Source organism: Sabethes cyaneus, chromosome 2, assembly GCF_943734655.1.
Source record: "Sabethes cyaneus chromosome 2, idSabCyanKW18_F2, whole genome shotgun sequence".
NCBI lineage: Eukaryota > Metazoa > Arthropoda > Insecta > Diptera > Culicidae > Sabethes > Sabethes cyaneus.
The window spans coordinates 213,314,646-213,331,421 of NC_071354.1; the positions used below are offsets into that span (position 1 = coordinate 213,314,646).

The window sequence follows — 16,776 nt, forward strand, 5'->3', positions numbered from 1 at the left end:
GGTAGGCTCCGATTGCTCTATCACAGTTTACGGACTGCTTATGCCCATTGATGGAGTTGAGTTAGATAGTTGTAATCTTGTACCTCAAATCGGTACTGGTTAATAAAATCAACGTACTTTAAGGATTTGGGCTCTAGATAGGAAATTTTGCCTAGAGAAGTTATGCCTAGATAAAGCAAGAGCCCTGTAATTGCAGGGCACTTTCAAGTTCAGAGTTACAAAAGCGGCAGATTCCGGAATCATCCGATATTCTATAAACGATCAAAAGCCGGATAGTGTCCAGTTAGGAGTCCCATGATTGTGCGTAGTTCATTACAAGTTAAGTTGAGTAGTTTTTTAGCTACTGCAGGATTTTGGTAAATAAACTGTTTAACTGTTTAGTCTACAACCCTGTATTTGATTTCAACGGAATGCTTTCTTAACAGCATAGTCTAGGCTGTTTCTGAAGCTCAGCCTGACACCAATCAATATAGGGGAAGAAATAGCATGTGAATAGTAAATGATATAGAAACTGTTTTTGTGGGGTTTATATTAGGCCTGTCTTGTAAGTATTATAACATGATGGTATTTAGAGCTCCTAACAAACAACTTGACAGTACTGCGTTAAACTTTTCTTTGACGACAAGTTCTACGTTGATGGCTTAAGCAATTATCTCATAACAGCTTGGTTATCAGGGAGAGAACTCCTTACGGACATCCTTTGATCACTGTAATCGTGACCGACATATCTTCCAATGATGTTGTGATTTCTCTGCTCGGAAGCATTGCGTTTTGAAAAAGAGCCGCTATAATTGAAATGAACGACATGTAATCGAAAGCTCCTTCAATATCAAGGAAAGCACAAAGTGCCGTCTCCTGATATTTTAGTGACTTTCTGTGAAATAAAATGGGTACATCCGGACCTGAAGATTTCATTGGTTCAAAAGATCTAAGTGCCTATTTGATCGAAACCTCCGTAAACAATCGGGGCACAAGCTGAGCCGAGTCGTTTGACACTTTCATCGATTTTTTCTTGGCACTACACTCTGCATTTAAATAAAAGAGAAAAGAAAACAATGGAAATCATGCAAATATATTCTGAATAGCCAATTGTGTTGTATACAGCCAAGGATTGAGATTTTTTTAAACATTTTTCTCTAGTCATCACCAAGCGCAAAAAAGCAAAGCCGTGGGCTTAAACCGTCATTAGACATTACCCTTCTTTATCGACAGACTTCGCAGCCGGCTGTATAGAGTACAGGAAAATTACGGGGCCAGTGTAACGATCCTACTAACTCTATCTAGCAAGCACCGCCTAATCGAGATTCGAACATACGACGACTGGCTTGTTAGACCAGCATCGTACCTCGAAGCTAACTGGGCATTGCCAAGCGCAAAGCCCCTCCGAAGCGCTACCGCAAGGGTTTGCCGGCCTAAACGCCGGCTCTGATGGAACCTATCTGAATGTGGGAACTAGGGCGGTATCATAGTACTCTGTATCACTCGTTAAGTAGTCTTAAAGGTGATCCTCAATCAAATCCAGAAAAACAATAGTACTCTTCGGTAGTGCACTCCAAAATGATACTACCTGTAAATAGGTCGGATTTAGCTAAAACTTAGTTGAAACTACTCAAAATGCCCTTAAAGCGTACAAACTCAAATTTTGGGTAAAAATTTAACCAATTTTGGCTACTTGCTACCAATAATTGAATTATTCTCTGTGATAAATAACGCACTTTTAAGTTCCTACTACCAATTTTGTGGTTGAAGAACTACTCAAAATCTGAGTTTGTTTAAGTAGTTTTAACCAAGTTTTAGCTACCAACCAATTTACGGATAAACTCATTTAAGCAAGCTGGATTCTCTGCCGGTCGATCATGTGTAGATCGGATCACGACGGTCAATATAATATTCGAGTAAATCATCGAAATCCAAGGCTGTCTTCTTCTAATGCTTGTTGATTTAAAAAAAAAGCTTTCGACCAACTAAATCAAGAAAATATCTGGGGCGCACTAAGGCGTAGAGAAGTTCCTGGTAAGCTAGTCTATCTTATCGACGCTCATTATGAGGCCTCCTGCCGGATTACTGCAGGAGTGAGACAGGGTTACATACTTTCACCGGAACTGATCCTCGTCATTATTGACGAAATTTTAATTGGAGCCACTGACAGTAAACTTAACTGAGGATTGCCCTGGAACATTTTGACGAATGAGCAATTAATTGACCTCGACCTGGCCGACGACATTATCTTTTTCTCTCTCTAATGCAATATGAACTTGATGGTCTCTGCGATAACTCTAAGGCAACAGGTCTCATAGTCAATGTCGCAAACATTAACTCAGTGGAAGTGAACATCAACAATCCCTCCAATTTCACAGTAGAGGTTGAGGTGGCAGATTTTTTATTTCCTGGTAGCAGATAACCCTAGGCGATGGTACCAAGACTGGTACAAAAACATGAATCAGGCCAGCGGTGATTTTTGGATCTTGGAAATGTTTGGCGCTCAAATCAGATCATTTTACCGACCCTAAGACGAATTTTCAATTTGAACGTGAAATCCGTTCTATTGCCTGCGAGATGTGATGTATTTCAGCGGACACAACCGCAGGTCTTCGTCAATCGTTGCCTGGATTTGACATATTTTGAGGAGAGTAGAGAACGAAATTTACAGAAAGACAGTCAACTGGAACCCGCAGGAACAACATTGAATTTAGACTATTGATTCTAAATGCTTCTGGCGACAGATCAAAGCCATGGCGGATTACTGTTATTATTTGGAAAATCAAAAATTTTGTTCTGCCGAACTAGCGGACATGGACGCATAAGTAATTAAGTCGTTAGCAAGCAACAGAACTTTTTCCTGGTTTTGGATAAAATTCCTGGTTTTTTCCCGGTTTTTCCTGGTGAAATAAAATTCCTGGTCTTTTCCTGGTTTTCCTGGTTGAGTTGCCACCCTGCAGTTGGTGAACGGTTGGATAATGCACAACATCAGTACCTTGCGTACCCGCAGGCATAAAATAGATCCCATAACAGCCCTTACCCTCTTATCTAGAAACTTCTATCCCTACGAGCAACTTTAGTGGGGATTAGCTAACCAACCTCGGTGGAACTAGAGTCGTGCGCCGAAAGGGAAGGAGATCGTACGAAAACTGAGCAACGAGGAATAGTCTTGTCAACTATGAATGTCTGTTCTCATGTTAGCGGTGGGTTAGCGGTGCGCACTCAACCAAGTGCGCAGTTGTACTCCAGGGCAGGAGCGGGTCACAACAGCGTTTGATCCGGGGTGGATGGTTGCAGTAAGAAATGTGTTGTCTCGGCACTAAAGCTAATATGACAGTCCCATCACGAGATTCGGTGGTGGGGCCCTAGAAAGGCAGCCTAGCTAAATCTACCTTACTAAGAACAATCAAAGAAATTCCATTCGGAACATACGGCATGCACAAAGGCGACGAAATAAGCATGTGGATCAGATGCTTTGTACCTGAAACTGCAGATCGCAGATTTCCGTATTTGGCGACAGGGTGCTGTTGGAACAGCTAAAACTCTGAAAGTCCGGTCTCGTGGCACTGCAGGGTATCTGTCACAAAGGCGAGAAGGTGTGGGGAATCCGTGGCAGTTCCCAATTTTACTAGAGCATTGAAGCGACCAGCGAGTTGGGAACGGGCTTTGTAGTGATAGGCAAAATGCGGGATCGCGTAATGGACTGAAGGATAAAAGGTCGTTTATTCAACTACATAATAATAGACGTGCATTTTTCACACGAAGGCAGGCCCGACAACGAGAAGGAAGCGTTTTACACGTAGCTGAAGGCAACGTACGATAGCTGTTTGCCACGGGATATCAAGATCATCATCGGCGATATGAACGACTAGGTCAGCAGGGAAGCGATGTACAGACGGTGATTGGGATTCTCGTAGCCTGCACACCGACACGAAAGATAAGGGCTAGCGATGCATCAAGTTTCCATGTTGCCGAGGCCTGGTGACTAGAAGCATTTTTTTCCTCGCAAAGATATTTGGATCACCTAACCAATGAACATTGAACCAAGCCTACCGTATGGTCTAATCGATGGCCGGTTTTTCTCTAACATCACCAACATACGCTTCCTATGAGGTGCGGATATCGACTCGGATCATTACTTAGTAGCAGTATATGAGCACTCGAAACTATCGACGGTATATATCTCGCGACAAAGCCTTTTCTCGGTTAAACACTCGGCAATTTGGCAACCAACGTGTTGCCGAGAACTACGAGTTGCGCGCCTTCTGGATGAAGTTCTATCTTCCTCCTTCTGTGGAGCTAGGTGCTTCAATCCTCGGAGACTGATGGAGCAAGATACGCTCGGCCGTCAATGAGACGGCAACCACGGTGCTGGCGGTTCTGTTCGATAGCACAATAGATCTAACTAATGGTCGCAGTGGTTCAGGCCCCTATAAAAAAAACCACGGTGCCAGATGAAAAGCCTCAAGTAGTTTGACGAAAAATGCCAACAAGCAGATAGAGAGGAAATAAACTGAAAAAACTAGTCACTAGTCAGGTATTATCACCAGGGATAATTTGGTCAAGTATCGATAAGTATCAAACTGGGCTAATGAGACACGCAAGTTCTATGAGAATGTGAACCAATCACGTAAACAAACACCAGAGCCTGATACGTGTAGAGACGAGAAGGGAAACCTGGTCACAAACAAACGCGAGGTGGTCGGCAGGCGGAATCAGTTCAATGGGGATATAACAGAGGAAGAGGGAACGAAATTCCCGATCTTAAAGAGACGATTAGAAAGCGGTCAGCTGAAGAATAATAGAGCCATCGGAAAGGACCGATTTTAGGCAGAACTCTATAAACATGGCAAGGAACCACTAACAACGGCACTTCACTGAATAATTTCAACGATGGGAGGAAGAGAAATTACCGGGAGAGTGAATGGAAGATGCCACCTAAAAATGCTCCAAAGTCCAAAGTGCCCGCGCATCATATTTTTGTGAATTTCAGTGCAGCATACGATACAGTCAAGCGCGAACTGTAAATATTGACGGCGATGAACTTGAGGTGGTGGAGGAGTCCATATATTTGTGATCTTTGCTCACCAACGATAATAACACGAATAAGGAGATTCAATGACGCATTGAAGCTGGAAGTCGGTCCCTTTATTCCCTCCGCAAGACATTTCGATCAAGGAGCATACGCTGCTGCACAAAGCTGACGATGCACAAAATGCTAATCAGACCTTTATGAACTCGAGACTGTAGCTTTATTTACGGACGATATACCTGGACATATATGAAAATTTTTCAAATTTCATGTCTCAGAATTTCATGAATGTAAAACAATATTAAAAACGAAGTCTACTATTTGTCTTCCCGATTTTGCGGACATTGCGTAATTCAAAAATTCACAACACTAAAGCTAAGCCTGGTGGAACGAACATTTTTTAAGAAATGTAAACTTCTTCGGCAGTTCAGCAAAAATATTCTGGAAAAGCTTTTCAATAAATTTTCCGCGGTGATATCGAAAAAACTATGTTTTGATCCTATCATTTAGCGCCACCTTTTACCGGAAAATAAAATGGCAATCATCACTCTGCTTCCAATTCGAAACGCGAAACTCACTTTACGCAAGTGCCAATTATCACGTACAAAATAACATGCTATATTTTCTTCCTGACTACACTGGTTCATACGAGAGAAAAAAATAAACCGTAAAAACACAGAAAGTAAAAGTTCTCACATAACGTATGTATATTTCTGTTTTTAGACGATATGAAGTTACTTTGTACAGTGACGAAAGAAAAGAACCGCTAAAATATCCAACAACCAACAGCCAAACGAAGGCCGTAGGCAAAACAACCGAACGCACGCTTACCAACCAACCAGCCACTTTTCGATCGTGAGCGGCTCGGCTGCACATCTTCAGATGTCAATGTTTCCCGAGGGCCGAAGAGAATAAGTTGCTAAAAATAGTATCACTCTACCCGCGCACTGTTTCGTACTACAAAAAGCAAAATCGTTCAGGAAACACAAACAACCATGCGGCCACTTCGTATCGAATGCAGTTGTGTCCACTCTCTCGTGTGTTAGTGATATTTTTGCACCAATAAAAACAACATTCATTCACAACACCACAAGTTATACGGAACACTAATGGCGAATTTGTCTTTGCTGAAAATTTGAAATTATAACCTCAAGAAAAACAAATGATCAGCGATTTGTTAGGATAATTAAAGCAAGAAAACACTCACCTCTTCGACCCCGTTGAAGCGATGGGCACTCGTTCTCCTTCATGCGACTTCCCATCTGTTGGAACATGTTCGCACGAGCCCGGACACTGTTGGATCGAGGCCGCCCAAATGATTCGTCGTCCTGATCGCTTACCGGTGTGTATAAATCTTCCCGCTGGTTCTGGTGATGGTGCTGACTAGTGCCAGCGGTGTACATTCTTTGCTCCTCTCGGTCACTTAAATCACTGGAGCCGCTGGTACTGGAACTACTGGACGTTTTTCTGGTGGGTACGCGTCTTCTACTGTCGGTGGTACGTTCCGTATGAATAGATGGACTCAACAAAATTCGCTGCTGTCCTTCAGTCTCTTCGATAATCTGGAGGTGCTCCTCGTTTTCTTCGTCTTCTTCTTCCTCGTCGTCGTCGTCGTCTTCCTCCTCGAGTTCATTCAAATCATCGTCGATGGTTTTCTTTGAAGGAGATTTCTCGCTGTCACTTGTTTTCAACGATGACACATTGTCCGCACCAGAAGTTTCCTCCGCCGTACCACGGCCAAACTGAACGCCGCTGTCGGAGCTCAGCGAGGCAAGGTTAAACTCTCCGCTGATCGAGTGGGAATTGGATTCGGCGGTGCCAAGCGTTGGCGATAGCAGATCCACACTACTTTTGTCCTCCGAAAATTGCTTATCCTTGCTAATGAGCGTCTCAAGGGAACCTCGAGGCCGAACGGTTTCCGGCGATAAACAACCCGCTTCTTCAGTGTGCGCCTCTAGGCTTGAGTTGGACTCCTGGTCCTGATTTTCACCGAACAATCGATCAACTTGTTGCTGTACACTGTGAATTTTTTGTTTCGTTTGTTTCGAAAAAATGAGAAATCATAAATTAAAACTCTTCTACAACCCGAACAGCTGGCGGACCGTTTTTAGACGACTAAATCACGGTATTTTTAGCTCGCAAATATGGATAAGAAAAACGAGAGTCTCACCGCCCTAATATTTTGCGTTGATATAATCACTTTACCCAGATGTTTGACCTTATTTAGACAATTTATTTAGATCAATTGAATGATTTCACATTACAATCACAATTCTAAACCTTCATGTGATAATCGGCGAATAACTTTTTTCAAGGGCAGACAGTGCTAACCCAATGAGGTTCAAGTAGAACGGCAATAAATTTTAACGCAACCCAAACAAACCACTATAAATAAAAACCAACGAAAATTTTCGCCTTCCGTAATCGGTAAAATTCGATATTCTAAAAGAAACTACACGAGCCAGCACTGCTGACCGCACACGATATTAACAAGGTGATAGCGCGTCGGAAACTGCAACCATCATCATCATTGGCCAGTCGTCGGACTCGGGATTAAGCTCAGTTGCTCAGTTTGGTCTGTCGGTTGGATCTGCGCAGAAATCGTGCGTCCGTCTGCTGAAAATGATGACGACATGAACTGTCTTTGGTTCGGTGTGCGGTTTGGAAGCTTCGTGCAGCGAAAAAATTTCCGCAATTTTCTCACCGACAGCGACAGCTCACGGTGGACCACGCACGCATGCGTCAAACTGCTCTTAGGTGGACTAACATTTTCTGGATTTTCTAGGAAAACTAACTGCACACCCATTTCGCAACAGAATCCATTAATTGGGAATGTATGAAAGCATGTATGAAAAATTAACGATCCAATTTGTCGGAAAATCAGTTTGATCGTATGGCTAAAAAAACATTAATCGCTGCTGTGAGTTTTGCTTTCTAACATCACCGACAACCATGCGTCATCATCATTAAAAGGAAATTTTTCGTGATGGTATTTTAAAGAAAAGTAGGTTTCGAGCGCAGCTCCTAAGCCGTTCGTCGAAGCAGAAACGTAGACTAATGCAGTTCTAAAATAACGAATGTATGATAGCTCCTGCGTAGTTAACGACCCATATATTTTCTTAGTAGCACAATGCGAACCCACTTTATTTCCTCCTCCATATTGATAGCACAGCAGCTGACGATCGTGGTTCTAAACAGATGCAACACTCTAAATCCACTATAAAAAATAACAGGAGGTTACAGCTCAACCGGCCAGGCCCACAATCTGCGCTTGTGAAATAGATGACTTATGAACCACAGCTTTTGAGAAACTAAAAAACCAAGCAGTCAAGCAAGGCAAACATCCGCGATCGACTGGGAATGGGAAAATCCAATCTGTTTTGGATTACCAAGGGACCACTAAAACGTATGCACTTTTCGTGCAAATGCGCAAAAATATCGTATCGCACCAGTGTAAGTGATATGTAGTCCATTACTCCAGTGTGGAGGTGGTGCGGAAATTGTTCCGCGTTGACTACGTTGACCACACAGCTTTCCTCATACGGATTCGAAACGTAGTAGCAAGTGAAGCTATCAATAAGCGGAACTTGGTTCTTCTGAACGAACTGCATCCGAGAAGCCAGCAACCAAGCGAGTGAAGCGCGCGTGTCTGAAGTACATGTTTATTCCAAAAATAAACCATTGCAATGTTGTAAAGACAACAAACATCCTTCATCGGATTGTTGTGTTCGATCGGACCGGGCGCGCCGAGCACGTTTCATACTCTCCGATGATGATAGAAAAAGAATGTCTAGGTGTCGGGAACAAGGGACATCTCTTTTTTTAATTTACGGCCTTGTGAATGAGTGATTACTACTAATATTGTTTTCGAAGTAGTGTTGATCACTGCCACTTAGAAGTTCACACTATCGTGTTTGGTTTTTTTTGGCTAATTTTTACTTCCAAAACGAACTAACCCGTACTGGTTTATGTCTCCTTCAGGAAAAAAGAACAACAAAACGCAGGAATAGAAGTTTAAATTTATAACATGATCGCGTTAAAAATAGATGTGTTTAGTTTATATCGTGTACACATCACACGACAGCTACTAGGTTGGTGCCAAAGAGGAGCACCGAAACAGGTGAGGTACTAGAAGCGGTTCGTCATCAACTGCTCGAACACGGGCAGCGATCATTGAGTAGTAGACAGACGAAATAACAGTGGCGGATAGTTATTTGGTAACATTGGGGAAAAAAGTCTAGGAAGGCAGGCAGACTGACTGAACTGTGTCTCGTGCTAATATTAGACAATCAGAACGTGATATACAGTGTGCAAGCGTGAAATGGAAGAGCACGCGACAGTACTAGGAAGCACTTTTTTTCTGTATACAGAAATGCGCATCAAATGATCGATCAGTCTTTGTGTGTTGTGCCATAAATCAGCGAAATTTTGAGATGCATTGTTTGTATAATGCTTGAGAAAACTTGACTTTTGTGACTTTTAAAAACAACGTCTGGCGAATTACTAACGATGCCTGGCGTCTGGTGTTATCCTAGTAGAGCATAATTTCGTTGTTATTCGCTTCCAAGTGTTTGTTTCTTTCATTTCTTTCAGACGGTCTAATTTTTGACATTAAGCCACAATCTCTGCGAAATCTAAGAGGAGGTTGGTACACTGAACGACAGCAAAATCTACGGCAAGGACGCAGCGCCGGGCGAGTTCTACAAGCACGATAGAAACACGCTTACTAAAACACTGCACTCAATTATTTACAAGGTTTGGAGAAAGAAAAAGCTACTGAAAGACTTTAGGAGTCATTTATAAGAAAGACGATAAGCTGCAATATTGCAATTATCTTGGCAATACGCTAATAAGCTTTTCCTTGTGCTTGCTGCATCAAGAACTTGTCTCCATTGTACTCGTATAACCATTGTTCTGGTTAACTTTACGTAAACTCCGCGGCATGGACTCAACAAGACTTCGACATGTGCTGACAGATAAAGCGTACGATTCCTGGATTTTGTCGCACAGTTTCTCCTTATTCATTGATCTCATTAATGATCTCCTGTATGATCATTGATCTATTCGTTCATTCATTTCATTGCATGATATCAATTTTGTGACCTTCAAACCCTTTCTTGATTGATCGGGCAGTATGATTAGGGTCATTGTCTGGCATAAACTGCCATTTTAACGGCATTTCCCATTCCGCATGTGGCACCATTACTGTTTCCAGGATCTCAGCATACAAAATTAAATCAATCCCGTACCAGGAGACAACCCTGCATCCCTTTTTCCATCGGATCCAAGCAACGTTTGTTTCATCATACGCTAGAATTTCGTCTTTTCCTTGGCGGATTGCAGTCGAGCTTGGAAATGTTGAATTGTTCTGAAACTCACTGGCACTCATAAGTTCATCCCTTATCTTCGATGCTGCCTTGAACGGATTAATATTGGACAACCGTTTGATGTGACTGTCCTGTCATTTTCAGTTGTGGTTTTCCGGTACCGTCTAGTTGCACGAGCTTTAAGTCACATAGAGCATTGAAAATAAATGTTTTTATCTACCAAGAAAGGCTGAAATTTCCTTTCGGGTTTAACCTAGCTTGGCCATTTAACGAATAACTGTCCACTACGTTTCCGCGCTCGTTTTGTTTCAAATTTTTCCTGAAATTTTCGTCAAGCCCACTTTTTTGGATATCAACATAACTAAATATATTAAAACACTTCGAAAGAACACTTACTTCAGGTATAAAATGATTATAATTACAATATTGGATAAAAACAATCGATATTTTTTGTCGCACGATGTTTCGTCCGTTATTGTATTTGGCTTTCGATACATTGATTTTTAGCACAATTCTTCTAGCCTGCACTTTTGATCTGGTTAGATTACCTCCACCGTCCTAAGGTTTCCTGTTGAAAATCGTTCCTCTCATTTCAATCCTCGCACGCCGAGTTACTTCTCAATAGGTGATGTTAAATAACCGCCGCAACCCTTTGCACGATTCGGAGGGACGCGAGTGCCCCGAAACACGCCCGTAGCATATTACCCATGGGAGTAGCTTTGATCAACCGCGTCAATTCTCACGGGACAATCGATCTCGTGCATTATTTGCAGCTGTAGGTACGCGCTCGAGCATGTCGTATGCTTCCCTGGAATTCGCGAAGATATGCTGCGTGGGCACGTTGAACTTCCAACATTTCTGGATGATCTGTTGGAGTGTGAAAATTTGATCGGTCCTACAAGGGCCCCCATAACTTAACTTAACTTAACATTAGCAGCCGAGAGCCGGGGTGGCTCTTGCCGTATCCAGAATTCCTCTCCATTGTACTCGGTCCTGGGCTACTCGTCACCAATTCGTTGCGCGTCTCAACTCAACACACGCAAGTCGGCTTCAACCTGGTCGAGCCATCTAGCACCTTGGGTCCCTCTATTCCTGGTGCCGGTGGGGATCTTGAAGAGAACGGATTCCACTGCACAGTCGTCCGGTATCCTTGCGACGTATCCGGTCCACCGTAGTCTCCCAACTTTCGCCAGGTGTACGATGGAAATCTCTCCAAGCAGTGCCTGTAGCTGGTGATTCGTACGCCTCTGCCACTCCTCGCTTTTCTTTTGTACTCCGCCAAAAATAGTCCACAACATCTTTCGTTCAAATACGGCTAGTGCACGTATGTCTTTCGTAAACAAAGTTACTGTCTCAAGTCCGTAAAGGACTACCGGTTTGATTAGCCTTTTGTACATCATCAGCTTTGTGCGGCGGCGTATGCTCCTAAATCGAAGCGTACTTATTATTATCGGCGGTGACCAGAGATCCCAAATATACGAACTCACCAACCACTTCCAGTTCATCGCCATCAAAAGTCACTGTCCATGGGAGGCAAACGTTGTTTTCTCTGGAGCCTCTTCCTACCATATATTTGGTTTTCAACGCATTGATTTGTAACTCTATCCTCCTAGCCTCCGTTTTTAGTCTGGCCCTTCTCTTTCTGAAGATCATTCCTCTGGTTTCGATGTCCGCTCGCCAGATCACACCTTCAATAGCGATATTGAATAACATACAGGACAATCCATCCGCTTGCCGCAACCCTCTGCGCGATTGGAAAGGACTCGAGAATGTCCCCGGAACGCGCACGTAGCACATCACTTGCTTCAGAGTAGTTTTAATCAGCCGCGTCAGATTGTCCGAAAAACCGTACTTGTGCATTAGCCATAGCTGTTCTAGTTCAACTGTATGTAGGGGGACCCCATGAAATAAAATATCGTTCGGACAGCCTTGATTTCTTATAACATTTTGCCATCAGAAAATAAGCATTTTAAATAAATAAAAGATGCTTATTTATAAATTACAGCCCTTTTACGATCGAACAACATGTACTTTCCCAATTGAATCGTTTAAAAATATTTTCTAGTGATTCTTTTATATTTTGTAACAGTTTAAAAATATGTCGTTTTGCTGGGGTAAAATGAGCACCATTTCCTGGGGCAAGATGGGCACCCTTAAACTTTACAACATAGCTTGCAAAAATAAAAATTTGGGCCAAATTCAATTGTTTTCATTGTTATAAATGTTTTTGGGATGAAAATGGTTAACGAATAACGTTCTTCGAGCTATCGTTGACGCGTTGAATGTGAAAGGTTATTTCATTAGAAGATACGGAAGAAACGCAAAAAAACTATGGCATGCCGATGTAAATTCTTGAATGATATCCCAAAATGCTTGAGCAGGTAACGAATACCAATGAAATGAGGCCATTTAAAATCATATTCAGCAAGAAACGAGAGAAAGCGAAAATCATCACATCATTGAACTTAAAAATGCTAGTATGGAGTGATCCCTTGGAGCATTGGCATTCAAACTAGCAAAACAAAAAAAATGTCTCATTCATTCGGCTTTTCATAAACAGCCATGCAAATTTATAAATTTCAAAAACAGTTAAGCAACTTTAGCCTCGAATCCCTTAACAAACTTCAGTCCCTAAAGCTCAAAACTTAAAAGCGACTATTGGTAAACTAATCGACTTGCTTAAAAATGTTACCCCACCACCGGCTTTTCCATCTAACACTACGCTTTTGGAGCTAATGTTTAGTAATTAAGGCTTTACTAAAAACTAGGAACGTAACTTTAAGCAAAAAATTCATTTATTAAACAGGTGCTCATCTTGCCCCGTGGGGGTACTCGTCTTGCCCCGGTATGCTTCAGGCTGGTGAAAAAACGACTATTTTCTTATTACATTTTTTTCAATATACCGTGGAAGCACCAAATTTGACGCGGTTAAGAAATTTTCAATTTTAAACATTAATTACAAAATGACGGTTTGGCCAATAAAGTCAAGGTTTTGCACAGTAATCGTTAGACTAGCAAAGAATATGTAAAAAATAAACAAACAGTAAATATGCATTGAATTCTTTATATTTTGTCAAGTTTTTGTGAGACGCTCAGGGTTCCTAAATTGACGCATGAATTTTGCAACGTGCCTTATTTGACGCGAAATGTTCCTTATTTGACGCACTTGAAAAATTAGTATAATTTAACAAAAACGACGATATATTTTGTATTTTAGATAAGTGCGCATTATTTTAAATAGTTACACAAGGTTTTCGTTATTTGTGTGGATATATTTCACCCCAGTTTTTGCGAAAACGTTGGGAGAATTGGGACAGCCCACAGCCGATATGTTTATATTGCAAACACAGCCAGGCTATTTAAAAATCTGACATAATTTGTGTTTAACAATGAAAATTCTGGAAATGACTTTCCTAAAACAGTTGTACATTGTTTTGAATGACAGCTAGGAAAGTATCAAGATTCAGGGTGTCGTAGGAAAATCTAAATTAGCCACTCACCGGAAACTGCAGTAACTGCGGGATTGGATCGGTCAGACAAACGAAAAAAGTGTCCTAATTTAACCTAAACCAATATTTTTGATTGCCCTACCCGTTTAGGAAACTTGATTTTACTCATAAGCAAAACAAGTCATTTACAGTTTATAGGACCTCCTCTCCAACGCTGTTTGCCCTGGGAAAGTGTTTTCTGCAGCTTTTTCCGACGAACTGTGGCCTCTGTAACACCTAATGAGACGGTAAACTGTTGAACCAATATCGTTCTTGGTGACTTACGAGATATTTAGTGTCGGAATAGATGACATACTTTTTATATCTTACTCTGTAAATAATAAGGAACACTAAGAGCCTAATTTGACGCAAAACATTTTTGTCCAGAAATAAGCTAAAAAGCTTTTGCAGTTCGAATAACGTGTACAATATATTAATAATACTTAAGTTTTAACAGTTTTCGAAGATATTAGAACAAAAAAACACTTTTACGCGTAAAAAAATATAAAACATAGTTGAGTGTTTCTTTAGCGTTTGTGCTAAGGTAGGAAAAAAATGGCGCATTTGACAAACACCCTTTCTGTTTATTTTTTATTTACAATTATAAATGACCAATCAAAAGCTTTTTATGGCATGAATGCGTTTCATAAGTGTAAACAAAGTGTCAAAGGTACACTTTTGCGAAATATTAATAGTCAAGATAAGTTATTATAGAAAATTTCTGAAAAGTGCGTCAACTTTGGACCCGCGTCAAGTATGGTACGTCCACGGTAGTTTCAAATATTTCAAATCAAAATTGTATAGGAAAGTTAGATGGATAATAGAACATCTGTTTAGCAACGGTTAGCTGAAGAAAAATCGTGCTTTTTATAACCAAAACTGAAGCTGAGCTTAGGGTGCTCATCTTGCCCCGGGTCCCCCTATGTAACAAAAATTTGGGAGAACACTTTCTAGACGGCAATGACAACAATAGATCCGATTTCCCTTTTTGTAGATGCGACAAACCACTCTTTCCATCCATTAATACGATAGTTTTGTGTTCTCCTAACTCCTAGGAATTATCTAGTGGTTTCTAGTGATTCCTTGCCATCTTTATAAAGTTCTGCCAGGAAACGGTCCTTTCCAGTACCTCTATTGATTTTCAGCTGCCCGATATCTTACCGCATTTCCTCAGTATAGGGAGTAGAAACACTATTCTAGTTCATGGGCATTCCCAGGTTTACTTCCGTTATGCTTCCTTCTGCTTGTGCCCTTTGAAGAGTTGCTTCCATCTGTCGATTAGCTCGCACTCGTGATCACTTTTTCCGCTTCGAGACCCTTAAGGCTTCGGTCTATAGCCTTTTCGAGACTGGTTCACCATTCCATAGAAGCTGCGGGTGCTATTGGTATGTTGCCTCGGACGTTCGTTCTAGTACTTCACGATCTGTCACCAGGGAGCTCTACAAAACCTTCTTTGAGGATAGCTTCTCCAAACGGGTCAACGCTGCTATAGTAATCTTACGCCAAAAGCTGGTTGCTCCGGGAGAAACAACTGCTAAGCAGTTTGTCATGCGACGATGCAATTCAGCAGCTTTATTAAATATTGAAGACGACTCTTCATCAGAAAGTGCCAAGAAAACATTTCACCACAAGACGCGGTAAAAGGTTTCCTTGGTGGAATGCGGGGCTTCAAAACATACGCAACCGTTTGCAGTACTTTTAATCCAAAACGACAGCTGCTATACACAGAGTGTACGAAATGGAAAAGGAGTAGTACATATATCCGTCGTACTAAAAATGAAACGCAACAAAACCCACACTCGTTTTGGTCCTATGTGAAACGCCTTAAGCAAATGGATGAAGTGTTGTAGATTACAACGATCGGTCTGCTAAAAACCCAACAGATATCGCTGATTGTTTCTCCACGTTTTTTCGCGGGATACTGAACAAAGATGAGCATCTTCTTTAACAAACCGCTCAGCGAAGGTGACTTCCCCACTTAGTGAAAAACAGCTACGATAATACCCATAATTCCCCTTCCAAAAGTCTTCGAGCGTTTGAAAATAAACTTAAACTTTAATGTTGGACGCAGTGTACCTTCACGCACATCATTTATTAGCGAAGAGCAACTACATGGATTTATGAAAAAGCAATCTACAACTATCAATTTGATGTCGTATTTCTCCTTACTTTATATAGCGTCGAAAAAAGTGTGCCGCTGCATCTGTAGAGGCGAAGTCGACGCGGTGTATGTAGATTTCTCAAAGGTCTTGGATCGTGTACCGCATAGACTCATCGTAGCAAAATTGAAAAGAAGCGGTTTTCCCGATTGGTTGACAAGGTGGATTTCTTCGTGCTTGTGCAACCGAAGCGCGTCGCGGAGACACCTTATCGCAGCCGGTTGATAACTGTTCTGCCGTTCCACAGAGCACCCAACTGAGACCGCTGCTCTTTGTGTTGTTCGTCAATGACTTATGCAACTTGCTCAAAGCACCGAAATTTATGTTCGCTGATGATCTCAAGTTCGTCCGAGCGATAAATTCAGCTGTTGATTCTATCGCACTCCAGGAAAACATTATCCTGTTTCTGGAATGGTGTGAACTTGTGAAAAAGCGCCATCAGGAGGACCATGATCGTAAACAAAACAGCTGGAAGAACGATTCTGTTCTACTGATTGATGGACGTCCACCAATCTGTATAACCTCTTTAGGGCTCCTGACTCCATGCTAAGTTAACATCATGCAGCAGAAGAATAGTTCCCGAAATGCACAACGCGCTTCCAGAAACCTAGCCACGGCAAGTGTATGACGCTGAACCCTAATTTCTTCGCTGATGCAATTTGCGTTTCCAGTTCCTCAACTACCGGCACATGATCCATGATGTCCTGCCAGCTGGTTCCTGTGGGTCAGACATTGCTGCCAGTCTTATACCGTTTTTGTTTTTGTTCAGGTTCACTCTAGTTCCAACCGAA

The 16,776-nt window shown here is 41.8% G+C and overlaps 1 protein-coding gene across 1 annotated transcript in view; it reads right to left on the reverse strand.

The window, feature by feature from the left end:
• Positions 1–16,776, reverse strand: part of LOC128736617 (serine-rich adhesin for platelets) — a 181,006-nt gene that overhangs the window by 148,490 nt on the left and 15,740 nt on the right. Inside the window, exon 6 of the mRNA XM_053831105.1 lies at positions 6,219–7,030. Within this exon, the coding sequence (XP_053687080.1) occupies positions 6,219–7,030 (812 nt within the window). The remainder of the gene's footprint in view (positions 1–6,218; positions 7,031–16,776) is intronic.